The following is a 21514-nucleotide window of genomic DNA, read 5'->3' on the forward strand; positions in this document are numbered from 1 at the left end:
AAGTGAAGAAGCAGTGCTCTGTCGTTTACGCTTGGGCGTTGCATTCCCCAACGCATACTCATTCTTGATTGAAATGACCGATAGCGCCGAATGCAATGCCCGTGGTGGCGAAGAAACCGCAGAACACCTTCTGTGCTATATACTGCCCGTCCTTCGAAACTGAAACGACTTCCGAGCCGCTCTCAACCAGCTATAGACGGAATAGCTTTCTCGTTGAACAAGATCCTGAGACCATGACCTCGCATATCACAGCTATACACAGAAGGCCACAAAAGCACTGCTGCGATTCCTGAGGGCAACCGGACTGAGTAATTAATCGTCTGTGATACAGCGCTGAAAATGTCGGCGGCATGAACACTGGACTTTCCCTGCTCCTTATCTTTTCCTCCCCTTTACCCAGTACAGGGAAACCAACCCGGCTCAGGTCCTGGTTAACTTCCCTGCCTTTCAATTATCCTTCTTCCGCTCTCTTAATCCAGTTGACTAGTAGTAATATCACATGCATTTAACGCCCCCAGTGATAGTATGGGTACCTCGTGCTTGTATTTTGCGCCATACTATCTATGTGCTATGGTATTGAGACACTCTATTCCTGCTTATTAAAACTCGCCAAGATCTTGCCACGTTAGCGCAACCGTTCAGTTGCATACGTGCATTCTCGGGCTTCTGTGCAGAAGCTGTAGCATAACAGCTGCCCCAACTAAATGTCGAGAAGAATTAAAACATAACGGAGGGCTTTACGCGAACGGCGTCCACTGTATCTTGACGGCTGTTATTCATGTTATAGTTGCGAGCTTTCTTTTTTTTTTTAGTTATATTCCCCTGCAGGGGAATATAACTAGAAAGATGCAATGAATGAATAGAACAATTATGAAAAGAGGAGTGTACATACAACAAAGTGCAAGGTAAATACAAAAGAAAAGGGAGGAGAAAAGCCAATTGAACAATGTATGAAACTATGAAACAACAACGAAAAGTTCGGAAAAGAACAATGACAGCGAGATATGAAAAATATCGACATCATGAAGATAAGCGTTTAAAGATTCAGTATTCTGTGGACGGTGGAGTGTTGATGATAACAGGCAGGAACATGGAAACGTCTCTGTCCTCTGGGTTAGTGTGAGCAGAAAAGTGCAAGGTTGTATCAGAAAGTATTACCGAGATCATTGATCTCACAGACCTGGCAGATGTGGTACAGAATCTACAGAATAAGAAAAAGAAATGCTTGCTGTTTTGCGAGTGAAAGTCATGACTTTTGTCTTAGCAGTATTCAAGTTGAGGTTGCACCATTTAGAAAAGGAAGACAGGTCAGACTGCAGGATGGGACAGAGATCAACAGTATGAATTTCCTTTAAAATTGTGATATAGAAGGAAAAAGTAAGTATGAATAGTGGAAAGAACGTCATTAATAAAAAATTTTAAAAGTGGTCCTAATACTGTCCTTTGAAGGACGCAGCTAGTTGCCATGCACGAAGAAGACGTTTGTCCATTGACTTAACAGGACATGATCTGTCAAGAAGATAACTTCGTTTACATTAAGTGTGAAGGTCAGCAGGTCTGAATACTGGCGCACGGGTTCAGCGACATAAAAAAAGAAAAAAGTCGCAGTTTCGCCCGAAAGGCGATGCATCAATTGCGGTAGCAAATTAGTAGAGAGCTATACGAAGTAAGGATAATAAATAGTTTTATCGACTGTATAAACTTGGACACATTCGCTTACTAACTGAATTAACAAGCATGGTGTCAGCGAGCACAAGCAAGCATGAATAGATCACATTCGATGACCACGGAGGACCACTGTCAAAACGCTGGCGTGAGCAAGCGCGGTTGCAGCAGCGAGCGAAGGTTCGTGCGGCGTGTGGTCTATCGCTTCAACGGAAACTGAGCGGCGAAAGCACAGCGCACACAAAGTTAAGAGCCCAGTGGAGATCGGTTTCAAGATACGGTGCGCGCGACAGCTCGCCGCCGCGCAAAGTATAAGTGCACAGTAGCTGGCAGAGTAGAAACTGGACCCCCTCCTTCCCGCGCTGCCTTCCCACTTTCCTCCCTTCGCGCACGAGATTGAGTCGCCAGATCCCCTTGCACCGGGTTGCTAAATGCGCAGTTGGTTCCGGAGCACAACGGTGCCCCCCTCCCTCGCTCCATGCCCCCACGGCCTTGCGCGTGACGGAGACGTGTTTGCTCTCCGCCGTGCGTTCTCTCTCCGTGAAAGCACGCGTCCCTCGCGTGCTGTATGTGCGTCCCTCGCACATACAACACACGGCGCGCGGCGACGTTATTATCGCCCTTGGACTTTATACGGAACCTCACGGCGACGACGACAGCGACGGCGACGACGACGGCAGCAATCCGCTTGGAGTGTCCATATAATTGCTATCGCAATAATAAGTAAAAAGAACAGTTACAAGGGAATGTAAGTAAAGACAAGGGAAATGACAGAGAGAACAGTTGGGCAAAATACAAGAAAAAAAAACGCATTAAATTAAGAGGGCAATTATGAAAAGTAACAATTAACGTTCATCAAACGTCAAAGAAACAGTTACAACAATAAGAAGGCCAAAAATACCTGTGCCATGTCGGAAAGTAACTACGGCACAACAGTGCGAAGCTCCGAACAAACTTAAACAACTGTTATAACGACTTTGTATTGTGTGCACAGTTGAGTGTTGGCTATGGCAGTCAGGATCGTGAAACCGTCTATGCTTCCTGGTGACCTTACCCGGAATTCGAAGCACGATGCAATTGAAAAGCTCGGGGAAGGTGAAAATACTATGAAGGAGTTCGAAGAAAAACAGAAGGCCAGCGCGATTATGGCAACGAAGTGATGGTAATGACAAGAATGTAACGGCGCTCGAACCGGGAATTTCGAAACCTCATTCCAAAAACGCCATGTCCTTCTCTTCATATGTAAAAATAAACAACCATTTACTACTACAGTCAGTAAAGGACACCTGGACACATTCAAACGAATTTGTTGTTGCGCGTGCAGCAGCAACTTATTGGTTTTGTCGCAATCGTGTTGGCAGTAGAGCACTGCACGGGCCCGTTTTTACATTGGGCGGCCCGCCCGAGCCCGATCAAAACTTTTATGGCGAGACCCGGGCCTGGCCGGGCCCGGAAATAATCTACGTTACCCACCCGGCCCGGCCCGCCACCCCTTTACCTTAAGCCCGAGCCCGGCCAGAGCCCGACTCGAAACCGGCCCGAACCCGGCCCGAGACCGAAAAATACATGTTTTCCAGAATTGAGAAGCCCGAGAATAACTCGCAGAAAGCCCGAGCCCGGCCCGGGCCCGCGTCAAAAAAACCCGAGCCCGGCCCGGGCCCGGGTCAAAAAGCACACGCCGTGCCCGAGCCCGGCCCGAGCCCGTGAAAAAACTCCTCTACCCGGCCCGGCCCGGGCTTTCGGGTAAGCCCGAGCCCGTGCAGTGCTCTAGTTGGCAGTATAGTGCATCAACACCGCTACCTGAGGAGTCTGCAAGCGACCCATAATCTCTGAAAGGGCGAGTGTGGCCCTGCAGTGGGTTGTGGAGTAGCACAAAGACTTTAACAGTGGGCCGGAGTGTCCACATGATGTGGTGTATGTCTTGCGTAACATGTTTGCTGCAGGCAGGCCTTTCCCCACGCCAGCGGCCGCGATCAGTAACAGCGGATGAAAGTGCATAAGCAAGTACGTGATCAACAATGGAACAATCGAAAGGGAGGCCCACCTAGACTCGGCACTATGGGCCAGCACCCGTTCATTATACGGCGTTGCAAATGTGATATGCGAATCTCAGACCAAGACAATAATATCTGCCCATGCCATCGGGCTGGAATATTGCCCGTGCCATCAAGCTGCTAGGCATTTCGAAATGTTAAGGAAGCCATCACCGATTTCTTAATGTGTTTAGGACGCACCATAAAATGATACACCAAACGCTGAGTTGCTCATGATGCTTCGTAAGCTTGGGTAAACACACTCTTAATTACTGTTCTTGAGCAACTTAATTACTCTTCTTGAGTAACGTGTAGACGTCTGCTTCCTGCAATGCGTCGAGTACTGTCTGTAATGCTGAGTATATTTCGTGTCGTCAACTCCGTAAAGTGAGGAAAAAGGGTCCCGCCAGACAACCGCCGCACCGATAACCACCTGCGTGTCCCAAGAAATAATTACGACCACCACATTTTTCGCCATTAATTCGTGCTTGATCCCTCCATTCAGCCGATGTCACGTACGTGGCAATCAGAGTAGGTCATTGAACGAGTCCTTCTCCTCGTTCCTGATTGGCGGACGCGAACCGAAGCTTTCGCTGTAATGCACGGAGTTGTCGAGGGGCGCTGCAACACAGTGTGACTTTGTACAAACTCGTTTAGACATAATTTCGGGCGAAATGAGACCGGATGGCAGTCGGCAGGGCGGGAGGTCTAATCAGATGGATTAACAGTTCGGGCACTGAGGAAGTATACTAAGGACTACTAGCTTTGCAATGAATATCCGCGCTCGTTTACCGACAAGTACACGTATACTTGCACGTTTGACTTAATTTCCTGTGATTAATACGTTAAATTATTATTATTATTATTATTATTATTATTATTATTATTATTATTATTATTATTATTATTATTATTATTATTATTATTATTATTGACTCGTCAGTTGTGAATCTCTTGCGCAGTTATCTTCTTGATAGATGGGGTTATGTTAACGTCAATGGCCAAACGTCTTCTTACCTGGCAACTAGCGGCGTCCCTCAAGGGTCAGTATTAGGACCACTCCTTTTTAAAATTTTTATTAATGACGTTCTTTCTGCTATTCGCAACTCTTCTTTCCTTCTATATGCCGATGACATCAATATGTTTAAGAAAATCAACACTGTTGATGACTGTCGTGACTGTCACACCCTGCAGTCTGACCTGTTTTCTTTTTCTAAATGGTGCAAGTATAATAACCTTACCTTGAATGCTGCTAAGACCAAAGTCATGACTTTCACGCGCAAAACAGCAAGTATTTCTTTTTCTTATTCTGTAGATTCTGTGCCGTTGTGTAAGGTCTGCGAGATCAATGATCTCGGTGTACTTTTTGATGCAGCCTTACACTTCACTGCTCACACTAAACGTGTTGCAATGAGGGGTATGCGCTCTCTTGGTTCTGTCGGCAGACTATCGAGGGAATTCAAGTCTCCTACACCGTTCCGCAAGTTGTACACAACCATCTGTCTTCCACAACTCGAATATGCGTCGGTGGTCTGGAATGGCTCTTCTAGATCCAACAGTGACATTATAGATCGTGTCCAGAAAAAAGTTTCTAAGCATATATAAACACCGCTTTGCAAACCTGGACATTGCACCCTGTACTAGCACGGTTGAATTGTTGTCATTGCCCTCACTTTGCGACCAACGTAATCGCGCTGACCTTCTGTTTCTCTTTAAACTCCTTCACAGTAACCTCACGTGTCCCGAACTACTCAGCTGTATCATGTTTCGTATTCCGCGCAACATCACCAGAGAACATAGACCTTTTCATGTTCCTGCCTGCCATCCCGAACACTCAACCGTCCACAGAATACAGTCTTTATAACGCTTACTTTCGTTGATCTTGATATCTTTCATCACTCGTTGTCATCGTTCTTTTCCGAGCTTTGCCTTGTGTTATAATTTCATGTATTGTTAAAGTGCCCTCCTCCTCCTTTTTCTTTTGTATTTACTTTGTGCTTTGTTGTATGTAGTCTCTTCTTTTCACAATTTTTCTTTTTAGTCATTTATTTTTTAATTATATTCCCCTGCAGTGTTTTTTGTTTTTGTTTTTTAATATATGCGTGCGCCAGCACTCAGACCTTAAGGTTGTTCCTGGGCACGTTAAATAAACATGATTGATTGATTGATTATTAATATAACCTCACCTTAAGTGCTGCTAAGACCAAAGTCGTGACCTTCACACGCGAAACAGGAAGCATTTCTTTTTCTTATTCTGAAGGTTCTATACCACTGTGTAAGATTTGTGTGATCAATTATCTCGGTGTACTTTTGATAGCGAAGCTGTTTAAGCTAGCCGTAAAAAGTACGGTGTTTCACAAAAAGCCAGCCACGCCGTAGCCATAGCAACCATGCGACGCCGCAGCTGCTAGAACATCTGGCGCATAGAGATTATGGGGTTTTACGTGCCAAAACCACGATCTGATTATGAGGCACGCCGTAGTGGATGGCTCCGGATTAATTTTGACCACCTGGGGTTCTTTAACATGCGCCTAAATGTATACACGGGTGTTTTCGCATTTCGCCCCCATCGAAATGCGGCCGCCGTGGCCGGGATTCGATCCCGCGACCTCGTGCTTAGCAGCCCAACACAACACCTGGCGCAACCTACCGACTGTGCACTGCGCGTGCGCCGACAGCGAGCAACGGCTAAGTAAGCCGGTGCGCGGCGGCGCTCGATGATCGATCAGATGCAGCGATGGGACGTTTCCCGCGTTCGCGCCGGAGAAGCGCGGGCGGCGTCGGCAGCACCTCGGCAACAGCTCGGCGACACTGCGCGCAACCGGTTACCGTCGCCGCACCGAGAACTGCGCATGCGCCGTCATAACGATTCAATCTGCGCATGCGCTGACCTTGACGCGCAACAGCTATGTAAGCGTGTGCGCGGCGGCGCTCGATCAATAGAAGCCATCGGACGCCCAAAGATAGTTCGTACTCCCGAAGAAGAGGCCGCGCTTCCCGAAGCAAGGCTCGCTTCTAAGCGGGAGAGGCAGCGGCAACCTAGCATCAGCCAAGTTACAACTTAGCATCAGCCATAATAAATCCTACGATCGCCCAGCTTCGCTGTTTCAAGCCTTGCGCGGCCGAGTGCAAGCTTAAGCCTTTTTTTTTTTATACAACCTTTTAAATTTCTGCTCGCAATAAACGCATTGCAATGCGGGGTTTGCGCTCTCTTCGCTCCGTTTGCGGACTATCGAGATAATTCAATTCTCCTGCAGTGTTCCGGCAAGTTGTACACAACAATCTCTCTTCCTCAACTAGAATACGCGTCGGTCGTCTGAAATGGCATTTCTAGATCCAACAGTGACATTACAGATCAGGTCCAGAAAAAGTTTCTAAGCATATATAATCACCGCTTTGCTAACACGGACACTGGATCTTGCTTTAGCACTGTTGGATTATTAGGGAGTTTTAGTACAGCGGAAAACAGCAAACGCAAGGATTTAGCGTTAGCGTTAGCGTTGCGTGCTGCAAACTGCGCATGCGCAGAACGTAAACGTAGCCAGAACTCTTACGTACGTACGCTATTTCCGGAATATAGCGTTCAACGCTAACGCACGCAAGGGATTCCGTACGTAGGGCAAGGCGGCGGCGCCTGTTGAAGCGAGAGCCGTCCACTTCGGATCTATCGAGTCGTCGCCCTGCACTGTTCGGCTTATTCGTTCCCCACTAATGCTCGTGTTTGCTTTAGATTTGTGTGATGATGCTTCGACAGCGGCGTACAGGTGACAAATGGGCGTTGTTTTCGATATACGTTCTCGATTAGCGGCGGAGTAGGCTTAACGAGAGGGTTTGCTCATGTTTGCTCATGTTTGCTGTATCCGCCTCGAGATGGCGCCCAAGTGTATTTGCGTTAGCGTTAGCGTTTTGCTCCGTTCCGCTATTCTAAAACATTTACTGCGCAGTGCAGCCTTTCTCTGCGTTAGCGTTGCGTCGCACGCTAGCGCTAACGTAAGCGTTTTCCGCTATACTAAAACTCCCTATTGTCATTGCCCTTATACTTAGCTGCCGACGTACTTCGCTGCTGACATTCTGTTTCTTTTTAAACTCCTTCACGATGTCCTCACCTGCCCCGAACACCTCAGTTCTATCATGTTTCGTATATCGCTCAAGATCACCAGAGACTATCGACCTTTCTATGTTCCTGCCTTTCATCACCAACGCTCAACCATCCACAGAATACAGAGTCTTTATAACGCTTACTTCCATGATGTTCATATTTTTCATAACTCGCTGTCATTGTTCTTTTCCGAGGTTTGCGTTGTTGTGTCATAGTTTCACATATTACTCAACTCCCCTTCTCCTTCTTTTTCTTTTGTATACACCCTGCGCCTTGTTACAACTATGTACTTACACTGTTCTTTTCAAGGTTGTTACTTTTATTCATTTTTTTTTCACCGATATTCCCCTGCAGTCTTTCTTTATATATAAGTAAAATGTATGCGTGCGCCAGCATTTAGACCTCATGGTTGTTCCTGGGCGCGACAAATAAATGTTTGATTATTATTATTATTATTATTATTATTATTATTATTATTATTATTATTATTATTATTATTATTACTATTATTATTATTGTTGTTGTTGTTGTTGTTGTTGTTGTTGTTGTTGTTGTTGTTGTTGTTGTTGTTGTTGTTGTTGTTGTTGTTGTTGTTGTTGTTGTTGTTGTTGTTGTAGCTATACGTATACGGCGTAAGCTCCTGTAAGTCGAAGTCGAGAAATCAGTGAATGCTCTCGCTCGCGCGGCTCATATGCAGCCAGCAACATCGGTGTCGGTGGTGCATACGTGAAGTCCTACCGTGTTACAATGTGAGGCAAGAGAAAGCGAACATTACGCATTCCGGTAGAAAGACTTGCAAAGCACGCTGGGTCAGTAGCTGTACAATTACGGTAACTACGGCACCGCCTAAAGAAATAACGGTCTTGGGAGCTGCGTGGCTGGAATACGTTATATGTGCGCAATGCGCTGCAACTTTTTTTTTTATTTTTTTTTATTCTCCGTTTGCAGTTGAGGCTAGCGCTAAGGTTTCATGGCGTTTTTCTTGCGCCACTGCATGCCCATATTCACTGTCCCTGCGCGCTGTCGAATAATTCAGCCTCACTTTGAACGACCTGCTGGCCTCCTGGTTAGCTGAGATGCTAGAGCGACCGCCCCGAAAAGGCGTTGGTACCGGGCTCGAATTGCGGACCAATTTTTTTTTCAAGCTTTCTCTCTGAGAAACCCGTTTGTAGTTTCGTGGATGACAGTTATCTCTTTCATGAAATCACCTCAACTTTGGATATTCCTGCCAAACTAAATCATCATATGCAGAGGGCTACAGATAGAACGATACGACAGGAAATCTGCGATTATGTGGTGCGTGCAGTTGGTGCAAGACTTGGGTAACTGTAAAGCTTCGAGAGACACTGTGCAATGCAATGACCTTGTTAGGCTAGTGATGAGAAAATCAGGTTGGCCGATACATTTAATTAATTAATTACATTCTAGAATTTGACTCGTCAGAACCACGATCTGATTATGGGGCACGCTATAGCGGGGGCTCCGGATTAATTTTCACCACCCGGGGTTCATTAACGTACGTGCACCCAATGCACGGTTCACGAGCGTTTTTGCATTCCACCCCCATCGAAACGCAGCCGCCGCGACCTCGAGCTCAGCAGCGCAACGTCATAGCCACTGGGCTACCACGGTGGTTGTACTATCAAACCTGCAGAGGAGTTCCACTGGTACTTTCGGGTCGTCCCGCATAGCTGGACACGAAAGACCACGCGTATTCCACTAGGCTCAATACGCTCAGGATAATTATAGGTACTCATTTTCTTCACATTGTTATCTGGGAGCATCCCGTTAGGAATACTGACCGTTTTTTTCCAACAGAACCGTTCCCAAGCCGCGCGCGACGACCTCAACGCGTTAGACGCACTTAACGTAAATGATGCAGACTGCCGTCTCTGCTGAAACTGACGGTCTTTCACTTTCTTCTCCGCGTACCCTTCCTGCACAAAGAAGCGCGCAGAGCAGACAGGGCAGGGCGCGCTGTCGCACAATCCTTTGGCAACAAGCGACCTGGAAATCGAATCTCCCCTGCGCATCTTGCCCGGGCAACACAAACGCGACAAGTGCGCGTGGGACTTTGCATGAGCCTTCGTCTCACTCCGTCTGCGGCGCGCCAGGAAGAGCAGCGCGTCCGGACGGCTGCGAGGAAACGGAAATTTAGGGCGTCGCTCCCCGGCGCTGCGCGCGGAAGCCAGCGTGCCCGGCAGAACCTGCACCGGGCTTTTTCCCCGGCATCACTCCTCGCCGCGACGACACAGTTCGCGCGACCCTGCGAAGCTTGCCCAGCCGACGCGATCCCTCGCGAACGATGCTGCCAGGTTCTTTCTATAAGCCGCCGCGCCGAGCCCTCAACTGCCGCTTTTAGACGGAAACGAAGCTTACTCTGGCGTAACGCGGAAGTGAGGAGCGGAAGTGAGGCGCGGAAACGCGAAAGCGCCAATGTGCACACTATGTCCACGAGCTTCTGATGCCACGCGTTGCACCCGCATATTTTTGTGTCTTGGAGGCGGCAACGTGCTGGATATGTATCTCACCTTAACCGTTTCAAAGCGAGATACATATCCAGCACATAGCCGCGACCAAGATACAAAATTATGCGGGTGCCAACAGAAGCTCGTGGAGCTGTTGCCTACCGCGGTCGCAGCGCGGGAAGAAGCTTGTTTCGACTCGCGATGTTGCTCGAAGGCGCGACTGTGTGCTGCGGCAACGCGGCCAATGCATGGTATACAGCAACAAGCGCGCAGTGTCTAGGTCGCGCGCTGATCTATATACATGTGCATCTAGCGCGCTCTTTTGGGGAGACAGCCCTCGTTGGCAGCGGGGCTACGCGAGCCACGACTCACTCTGGTAAGCAGACGCGCGCAATCTCGGAAGGGATTGCTGCCTCAATCACCGTTCAGTGCACCTGGGCTCTCGAACCCATGCCGCAAACGTCTGGTGCGCCAACGTTTACTTCGCTGCCCCCCATTCAACATTCTCGGCACAATTCCACTTTCGGGGAGATGTTAATTTGGCTGTTTCGAATAGTTAAGTTAAATTTTGGGGTTTAGGCGTCCCGAAACTGCGCAGTGAGTGGGCTTTGAGGGACGCCGTACAGTGGAGGGCTTCGTATTGATTTTAACTTCCAGGGGTTCTTTACCGGGCACCAAAATGCAAGTGGACAAGCGTTATTATTATTATTATTATTATTATTATTATTATTATTATTATTATTATTATTATTATTATTATTATTATTATTATTATTATTATTATTTTGTTTGTTGTTGTTCGTTTCTCCCCGATCGAAATGCGGCCGCCGTGGGCGGGAGTTGGACGCGCGACTTCGTGCTCAGCAGCAGAACTCCATAGGCACTCGGCACGTACCGCGGCGGGTAGTTAAAAAAAAAAAAAAAGAAAAAGCTGTTGCTGATGTTAGTTGCAGTTTTAACGCGCAAGCCTTATTTGGCGAGTACCCCAGCAAGATCAATCCGTCCCGTGACGCCTTATATCTGCAAAAGAAATGCATAATGGTCAAGCTAACACACGTCATCGTTGTAATAGTGTAACAGTAGATGATTGGCAGCGTTAGAAAAAAAAAAATCCCTCTGACCGGGATTCGAACCATGGACCGCAACGTGGCAGGCAGATGTCTGTGTGAACCACATTGATTGGTAGCGTTAGAAAAAAAGATGGTTACGTCGCTATCACCGCGTCGAGGTCGTAACAAAAAAAAAAAAAAAAAAAAAAAAAAAAAAAAAAAAGCTGTGGTGGGGCAAAAAAAAAAAAATCGGTTGTGACGGTGTTCTGGCTGAGTTGATACGATAAATCTACAAAATAAATGCATAATTGGTCAAGTTAACACATTTTATTGTTATAATAGTGCAATAGTAGATGATTGGTATCGATTGGTAGACATTCTGTGGCTAAATAAGTAAGCAAAAACGAAGTAGCAGATGAGCCAAAGAATGCTTGCGCATTAGTAGACAATTGTCGGAATTTCTGTTGCATTTTTATGTGATGTCTTGTCATACCTAAACCGCAGTGCTAATTTGAGCCGTTTGGGGCATAGACGAATGAAGAAACAGCGCTCGTGGGCGGTCGTCTGCTCCTGTTTCATTTTTTTTTCTTCACTAACAAAGGTTCCGGAGTACATCGACGCGGCAGATAAGGTTTATTATTTAAAAAAAAAGTGATGTTATTTGGACGCACAAGATTCGCGAATGTATTGCCAACCGTACAATGCCTTCGCGCTTAGCCTTGACTTGAAAAAAACTATTCAGAACAGCACCCACATTGACTCTAAAATCGGACAAGGTCGCTTACAGCGGCGTCACGTAACAGAATACGCGACGAGGTTTCCTGAAGTCGCCTCACTGCTTCGTGATATGTTTTGCAAAGCGACTTCCTTCTACAGTACGTAACCCTCGGGTAAAGGATTTTCAGTTACGTCAGTAAAAATGAACTAATCGCAAAGAAAATTGATCTGGGAGCTGGCCCCATCTTTCAAGGCATCTCACAGAAGCTATCTCAAAAATTGTTGTGCAGGACCGCCAACAGAATTTCACAGGACTTTTCTGCTCGCATGAAGCATTTACCCCGCATGATGGTTTCGCGCGCTTTATGTATAAATAGGATAACTTTAGCTTAGTTCACAAATCTGTTCGCGCGCTGTGGTTATTGCAAATAACTGGCGCCTGATAATCGTGAAAGTGATCACATTAGGCTTTCATTCGTCGGAATCAATTTGACGAAACTTTTCATCCGTATATATACGGATGAAAGGCTTCGTCAAATTGATTCCGAATTAGCATGAGTTTCTCTCTGGTCGCTCAACTACCACCAGCCTCGGAAGTTTCATGACTCAGATTTCCACGCCAGCATTTCAGAGGGAGCAAGTTGACACCGTTTACTGCGACCTGGGTCAGCGACGCTTTTGACGTGGTCAGCCACCTGCACGGCTTATGGATGAGCTTACGCACTTTAGTGTTGACTCTTCAATTGTCGCTCTCTTGCACAGCCACTTTCTGGATATATCATGTTATGTTTGCGTCAATATTTCTACAAGGCTACTAGCGGCATCCCTCAAGACTCAGTATTAGGACAACTCCTGTTCTTGATTTTCATTAATAAAATTTCTTCAGCTACCCGTGATTCCCCAGCGCTTCATTCTTCAGGGTGTCCCATATCCGCCGCAGTGGCTTAGTGGCTATGGTGTTGCGCTCCTAAGCACGAGGTTGCGGGATCAAATCCTGGCCGCGGCGGCCGCATGTCGATGGAGGCGAAATCCATAAACGCCCGTGTCCCGTGCATTGCCGGCGGCACGTTAAAGATCCCTATATAGTGGTCAAAATTAATCCGGAGTCCCCCAATACGGCGTGCTTCATAACCAAATCGTGGTTTTGTTACGTAAAACACCAAAATTCAATTCAATTTAAGGTGCCAAATGCTACTTTTGTGCTTAAATGCATAAAACGACGTTTTGTTAAGAAAGTAACTGGAACTACAATGCCATTTGTCCGCAAAGTTCGGGAATTAATATCTCGAAACTGGTGTCATCCTGGGAATTCATTTCAAGTGGATCCGCCTTGCCAACTCCACGGCTACAATTTGTAATTTGCAACATGGACCGTAAAGTAATTAGCTAAAAACGTAATTAGTGATTTTTGGTAATTATTCGATTATGCATTTCGATTTTTTGCGCAAGTAATGTGCGCCTCTTCGAGTAGACCAGCTCATGAACTAGAATTCTGCTACCTGCCACAGACAACCTTTAAAAATTTGTGAAAGTGCTCGCTGAAACACCCTGTACACAAACACAGAACCTTATTAATAGGGCTTCTCACCTGCCTTAATAAGTACGGTGCATCCTTTGACGCCCCCGACGCGCACAGCTAGGTGCTATTCAGCACCACCACACGGCGAGCCTCTGCTTACGGCGAGGTGATGCAAAAAAAAAAAAAAAAAAAGTACCGCCATCATTTGATAAACGCCGCTTCTCTCTCTCCTGTATCTCCGATTGGACGATGATAGCGCGCGCTTTTCACTTCTTTATATTTTCTTTTTTTCCGCCTCAGAGCCATGTTGAAAGTCCTCTGCACAGCCGCAGTCGCCGGCGGCAGCGACGGCGCGCGCCCGGCCTGAAAGCTTCAACGTGGACTTTCTAGGTGCGCCACCGTCGACTTGGCTTTCGCAAGCAAAAAGTAAAGAAAAAAGCAAGCGCTTTAGGAGAGGAGGCGGCGGAGGAAAGAGTAGATGGCGGTACTTTTCTTATATAAGGACTTTAAGCCACACAAATGTCCAGCCCCATCTCGCTACGGGCACGTTACCCGTTACGTAATGAGGAGGCCGCGACACCGACAGATTACGTGTATGATCGCCGGCGCTGGGACGGTCTCGGCCAGCAGCCGAGGAAATCGGTACACGGCGACCACGAGACCCATTTCGCTCCGGTCGGCATCTTATCATCTCGCGTCGCGCGTTCTCCGCGTTTCGCTGCGCGCTCTCCGGCGGTGCGACGGCGTCTCAGCTCTTGCGGGTCATTGCCAGTCGGCCCTTTTCCTTCCACGCATGCGCGGTGGCCCTGCTCGTCTCACCGGTGCTTCCGGGTGTGTCGCTTTCGGTCCTTGCCTCCACTTGTTGTTGATGGCCCCATCGATGACCCTTCGAGCATTCACTCGCGGGAAGTGCGCAGGTGACGACAGCAAGCAGCCGGTGCGCGAAGAACAACGTCAACGCGATCTCTTCTACGAGTATTTCGGTACGGCGTGGACGCGTTCCAGGCTTGACTGGTGATAACGTGTTTATTCTCTCTTTTAAGGATACGATCGGAAAGCTGCGAGCTCGATTGCGGAGCGCCACGAATGCGAGGGCAACGGGAAGAAAGTCTGGGAGATCGAAGCGCGGAGCAGTTTTTCGCGGCGTTCATCCGGGGCGACGCCCATATCTCGGAGCCCGAAAGATGTAGCGTATCCTTTCAGGACGAAATCCTTTCGAAACGCGAGTTTAGTCCCTCATCGCAAAGTGCTTGACGCGGCCCGTAATACATTTTGCAAATGTGGTATGCTATACACACGTAAGCAAGATACGCTGTAGGTGGCGTAACATTTAGAGCGAATTAAATGACAGACCAGTAATGCCCGTGCAGGTTTCATCGCAACGTCGAGTTCTCGCGTCCACGAGCGGCGCTGGCTGGCACTGCCAGGGCCAGGTTACGGATACACCTACGTAAATACCCAAGGAAGTGGACGGAAGGGCACCCGTCGCCGTCACTCGCATGCGGACATTGGGCCTCTTCGATTATCCGTTCCTGACAGTCCCGGACTGCCCAAGACGGTGCTTTCAGCCAATGAGCGTCGCGTATGCAGCCTTTCGGACAGTCCGGGACTGTCAGAGATGGATAATCGAAGAGGCCCATTGTGGGCTGGATTCCCAGCGGGGCATTGCTCTACATTTTTGCACCTTCACATTTTATTTTATTTTATTAAGAATATGAAGAGTAATGCAACGTGTAAACCTTGTTTGTGGTTATTCCCAACGTGCGATTAAGAAAAAAATTCATTTCCTCTATACGCATCCATTGGCTTGCCACTGGCGGACTCAAATGAAGGCCCTAGAGATCCCGGCAACGCTCACGACATTAGCACTACGCTATCCACCACCATCTTGCCCTTACTCCGCCTGTACCAACTCGTCACATACGACTACAACGAGGATAAGCCCTCCCGCCCCCCGCCAATTTTTCATGCTGCGTGCCTTGGATTCGTCGCTGCTGCCTGTGGCTTCATATGGTTGCTACATTACTAAATGTCAAGCCCCTCCGTTTTCCTTGTTCTTGTAGCTTATGATTTTTTCTCTCCCATAACGAAGCTGGCGGCAATACCTCGTGAAATAGTACGTCTGTTAGAACCAAAAATTATTATATATAAAAACTAAAGCGATCTCACTTCCACTGAGCGATGCTGTATGATTACTTATGAACAAAAAACTGAGGAGCCAATAACGGTGAAAAACCTAAAGAGCAAGAGGAACCTCTAGCGCGGTGAATAACGGTGCCTCGACGCGCTCTCTCGTACAAAGGAGCGGGAACGAGGGACCGCATCAAACACGCGGTGGTTTCAACAGCGCCTCTCTCGGCACGAAGTGGAACAGAACAAAAGTCAGAGGAAGCAGCATAATCAGTGGTTCTCGAGAGTACTATAGCAGCAAACATATCGACAGCGTGTCGCGTAAGCAGCCAGGGTATATACACATTTCTTCGAGAAAACGCTCTCGCACTGCGGCGTGTGTGTAAGATACGCTGTGCTCACCGCTACATCGCGGGTAGTGGTCGGTGATTTCAACGTTAATATTTCGAAACCGTAAACCACGTGGTTAAGAGCGCTCCTGAAAGATATGTTTATCATCGGCTTGGTTGGCAATACAAAGAAGATTCCTGTGTATCGACGCATTCTTTTCGAGAAATGTAGGTGATGTGCACTGCGAAACCTAAGCCAGTGGTGACTCACGTGCACCTGATGGGAGAGGACAGGAGTGCTGATAAACGCTCATCACAATATATAGCATGCGTCATGTAAACTAAAAGATCTATTTTGCCAGCATGCACATAATACTAGCGCACAATGTCCCTGGCTTCACTAGGATAAACCCCGTAACGTATGGTCAAAATCTTGTCAGCAGCAGGCAGAGTTATTTTTTAATGGGTGCTGGAGATGTTTGCCGGGTCATGCGCTTAGCATGCTGCTCTAGATCACAAATTGACGCACTCATACAAGTAATAAGCACAAGAACACATGCTATACAGGGTGCCCCATCTATCACGCAGCACGATTTTAAAAAAAAAGAGCAATGGCGTTACGCGAAGCAAACCTAGTGCGTATTGTTTCCAGTACAGTGGAGTAGCCGCTAGTGACTTTTTCGTTACTGAGATTTAATTAGGTAATTGTAATTAATTATCTAACTCGAGAAGTACTGTCCCAATTATCAAAGTGTCATTGAGAAGATTGTAGAGCAACATGAAAAACTCCCGATACAGCTTTCTGTTGCTCAATACCTGCTACATAAATGTGTTTTTCCGAGCGTGAAAGAAGCCCGCAAATGCACGCAAAGTGCCTAGAGCGGCAAAACACAATGTAGTTCGCACATTGCACACAGTAGCGATCGCGTCAACTGCAGTTTGCGCAAGGAGTATATAGCGTCGGCGACAGAATACGGTGCAGACATATGCATATGGTCACGCCTTCTACTCGGCATCATGTGAAAATGACATTTTCTGTTAATAATTCGAATGGGTCCGTACTGAGCAGTCACAGCGTACCCGTCACTTTACTTGGGTTCCAAAATCAAATAGATATAACTAAATATTTATTATTATTTTTTTCTTTTTCGAAAAGGTGGTCGATTGAATGTCGAGCGAAATATACGAAAATTGATTTTAGGTACACCAACTAGGGGGTCATAAATTTGGCATGTTACAACAGGCTGTCTAAATATGCCACTTGAAGAAATTATTCCCTGCTTCAATTACCTGTTTGGTGAGTCTTCGGACGCATTTCATAAAGCTCGATACATTGGCTCAAGAAATCTCCATAAGATGGCTCACGCATCTTTAATACTTAATAGTACAGGTATTTTCGGAAGCCTCAGCTGAAGCCCCGTGTAACATGCTTGGCAATGCCGCTGTTGCGCCGCATCGTAGATTTGGAATGGGCGCACATGCATGCATGACAGGCGGTCGTCATTTTTCTTTCCTCCGACACATTTTTCCTCAGCACACCTAGCAACATCTATGAAGCTACTCTCGTAGGTTCGTGGCTCGTACTAAAGCAGCAAAACATGAGTGCGCTCCGCATAGGCTCTCGAGCTGTTGGTCGGAAGATAGGTGCGCGCCCATCGACGCGACTCAACATCGCATCAGAAGGCCGTGCAAGCGCTCCTGCGCTTCCTGAAATCGACTGGCCTGCATGTGTGAACGTCTGTGATCGGAACGCCTTTTCTGTTACCTATGCCTGTGTTTCTTCTTCTTTTTTTCCCCTCTCTATCTCTTTGCACTCTTTCCAACCCCTATATCCCCCATCCGAGTGTAGGGAAGTAAACCGGAAACTCGCCTCTGGTTAACCTTCCTGCCTTTCCTCTCTCGCTCTCTTTCGACGGTCGGGAGCAGCAAGGACATCGTTTCGTGTGATTAACCTAGTCCATCGCTCATAACAGCGTTTAGGCACTGCCGATGCTCTCTTTTCAAGTGTTTCTCTGCGCAGGCAAGCAACCCCGTCCTGCGCGCCGTGTGGCTGGTGCCGCTGCTGAGCTGCTGCTGTTGGGGCGGTTTGGTGCTGGGAGCTCTGCCCGCGCTGGCGGAAGGCGGAGTCGGGCCCGTGTGGCGCGCCGTCTCCAGCTCCAGCTACTACATCGCTGACGTGAGCTTCCCGCAGCCAAGGACCCGGCGGGCGTTCGTACCTTCACCTCCCTACTGCCCCGAGACGGGACGCACTATTTGTGCTCAAGTCGACGACTACCCCACGTGCGTATACGCATCAACGTGTATCTTGCGCGACAGTTGGACGAAGCGCGACAATCTGCCCATGCCAGATCACAGCGCCGTCGCCCGAAGTGGCCAGCAAAGCATGAAAGCCAGCCGACGTCGATCGACGCCGCGTGGCCGGCGCCACGCGCTGAGAATATGTCGGGACTCGAAAACTTGTTTCTTGTGATTGTGCCTTAAGAGTAGGCGCCGCCAAACATCGATAGCGAACATGCTAGGCTGTAACAAGAGTGATCTCCCGATTTCGACTCGCGTGTTCATAGCTGTGGGCAGCGCAAGACATGGAGACGAAGAAAGCGAGACGACAAACACGGCGCTGAACACAAACACGGTCGTCTCGCTTTCTTCGTCTCCGTCGATCTTTTGTGCTGTCCACAACCATGAATCTAAAGCAACTTGCGCAATTATCTGCTCTCGCTCTTGTTCACACAGTGCGAAACGTGGGGTATTGAAATAAAAAAAAAAAGTCGCAGTTTCGCCCGAAAGGCGAAGCATCAGTTGTGGTAGCAAATTAGTAGAGAGCTATACGGAGTAAGGATAGAAGGTTTATCGGCTGCACAAATTGACACACTCGCTTACTAACTGAATTAACAAACATGGTGTCAGCGCTCACAAGCAAACGTGAATAGATCACACTCGATGACCGCAGACAACCGCTGTCAAAACGCTAGGCGTTAGCAAGCGCGGCAGAAGCTGCGAGCGAAGGTTCGTGTCGTCTATCGCTTCAACAGAAACTGACCGGCGAAAGCACAGCGCATACAAAGGTCAAAGCCGTGTGGAGATCGCTTTCAAGATACGGTGTGCGCGACAGCCCGGAACCCCGCAAACTACAAGTACGCAGCTGCTGGCAGAGTAGAAGCCGCACCCCATCTCTCGCGCGCTGCCTTCCTGCTTTCCTCTTTTCGCGTAGGCGATGGAGTCACCAGTTCCCCTTGCGCCTTGTCGCAAGATACACATTTGCTGCCGCAGCCTCCCCTCCCTCCCTCCCATCCCCCACGGCCTTTCGCACGACGGAAAACGTCGTGTTTGCTCTCCGCCGTGCGTTCGCTCTGTGAAAGCGCGCGTCCCTCGCGCGCTTGCACTTGCACAAAGAGCATACGGCGCGCGGCGACAATTTTATCGCCCTTGGGCTTTATACGGAACCTCACGGCGACGGCGACAACGATGACGACGGCAGAAATTCGCTGGGAGTGTCCATATAATTGCTATCGCAATAAAGAAATATAAGTATACGAAGAGAAACTCTCCCACATTTATCCTATACCATTTCTCGATATTAGCACTGTTTATCGTCAAACACATGTTCCAACACATGCCGGCGCCCGTATACGTCCTCGCCGACGTTTGACGTGTATACAAGCGTGATATTTTGAATGCGACGCTTGTTTTCACGAGCATCACGACATTTACGGAAACTTTAGGCCGAGTCTCAGGGGTAACGGCGTTTTGCGATGTCTCTTAGGAATGCAGTGCATTTTCTTTTTCTGAGCGCGAACGAGCTGGAGTTGCGTTGAAGGTCACGAGCCGGAGGTCACGCAACCGTTGCATAGCGCAACTGCTACTCGTGCTGCCTGCGTATGCCGTGGCGGCAAAGGCGTTCCTGGCTCCGCCGCACTCACGGTCACGATTAACGCGCAGGAGCTCAAGCCACACTGAACAACGGGCGGATGCACACATAGACGAGCGCGCGCATGTCCGGATTTCATGCCCGCATTCTTATCACCCTCCGCGGTCAAGACAACAAAGCGGAAGGTCTCGACATCAAAGGAAGAGTGCTCTTACGCTTAAGGAGCCCCTGCCGTGGGTTATTTTGTTGCGACAGCGGCGGGAAGGCGCGCGCCGGCAGCAGCAATTGCGGCGGCGGTCGCGCCGGTGAATCCATGATGGCTCAATTACGCGCGCCGCGTGCGAAACGCCGCACCGCGCTGCTAGAGTGCGCTAGAAGCGCTGCCGTGGCCAGACTGGCTAATGCTGGCGGGTTCACGCGCACGAATGCGCACCGCGTGCTCGCGGGGAAGGGCACTGCACAGACTGAAGGCCGTTTATTGCGTCACCGCATCCATGGCTTGCACCCGAGCACGCGCGCGCTCCCGAAGGTGCCCGAGTAGCCTCCCCTGGGACGAAGTCGTTGTCCTTATAGCAGCGAATGAAATGAAGTGTGCACTAAGCCCGGTCGCAGAATACAGCGTGCCCCTTTTTATTGAGCAATAATTTTAAAAATATAGCTGGCAACTACCGGTCAGTCCCGTATACCTGTGATGTCAGAGGGAAGGAAATTCGAAAGTACGCGCTGCCACCTGACTTTGAGTTATACGTCGCTTTCCAACCAGCTGCTAAACCTTGATAAAGGTGACTTGTTTGCGGGTGTAGTCTCATTTAACGATGAACGCTTCGCAAAATGACGCAAGGAACGCTGACTGTCATAGTCAGCATGAGCATCATTGCTGGGCGATTTACTTGCAATTTGCCATCATGTAATGAACATTATAGTCACGATTAATTTTAACGTGTCAATCTGATGATGCCACATAGCCAAAATGAGTCAGGCGTTCTCGTTTACAGTTCAGTCCACAGCCTGGGACAGCTTCCTCGTTCAGGTCACCTGCCTTCTGTCGCCGCAAAAATATCCAGCACAAGTGCGCCATTTGTTCGCCGAAAGCACGTTAAAATAAATACAATGAAGAAAGCCGTAAACTTGAAGTGCAAGCTGAGAAATAACAAGAAGGTGGTTCTTCTCCCGTATGAAAGCTCGACCCGTTTTGCAACGGTAATTTTTACTTACAGCACCTTTTCTTGCAAGCTGAGAGCAAACGGACTGAGTGCTATGCCTTTCAATTAATTTACATATTCCTACAGACATTTGTGAACAGGACCTACTAATAACGGAGATATGAAGTGAGCAACATTTACCTTCCCTATTTCTCGTCAACACAAAGTTTCACTCCCAGCTGGGGCGGCGCCGATAGCAATGCCCTGCCTATTGCTCCTTTCTCAGGTGAGAGTGAGTGAGTGGTCTCTTATGCGATACTGTGGGCTCCCTGTTGCATGAAGCGGAATAATATTTGGCTCGCATGTCACGGGGCAGCAGTGCCAGTTCGCGAACGTTTTCTTACCGTGTTCACACACAGCGCCACGTACGCGTAACCGACGCTTCGTCGCCACAATAAATGCTGTTTGTTTTGCAATGGAGCACTTGCTGTTTGT

General features: G+C 48.3%; 1 protein-coding gene across 1 annotated transcript in view; it reads left to right on the forward strand.

Annotated features, from left to right (window-relative positions):
• The window catches only part of LOC119436365 (protein spaetzle 5), a 64511-nt gene that overhangs the window by 31311 nt on the left and 11686 nt on the right, over positions 1 to 21514 (forward strand). Inside the window, exon 2 of the mRNA XM_037703183.2 lies at positions 18030 to 18289. Coding sequence (XP_037559111.1) covers positions 18030 to 18289 — 260 coding nt within the window. The remainder of the gene's footprint in view (positions 1 to 18029; positions 18290 to 21514) is intronic.

This window comes from Dermacentor silvarum, chromosome 1 (assembly GCF_013339745.2).
Source record: "Dermacentor silvarum isolate Dsil-2018 chromosome 1, BIME_Dsil_1.4, whole genome shotgun sequence".
In the NCBI taxonomy this organism is placed as follows: domain Eukaryota; kingdom Metazoa; phylum Arthropoda; class Arachnida; order Ixodida; family Ixodidae; genus Dermacentor; species Dermacentor silvarum.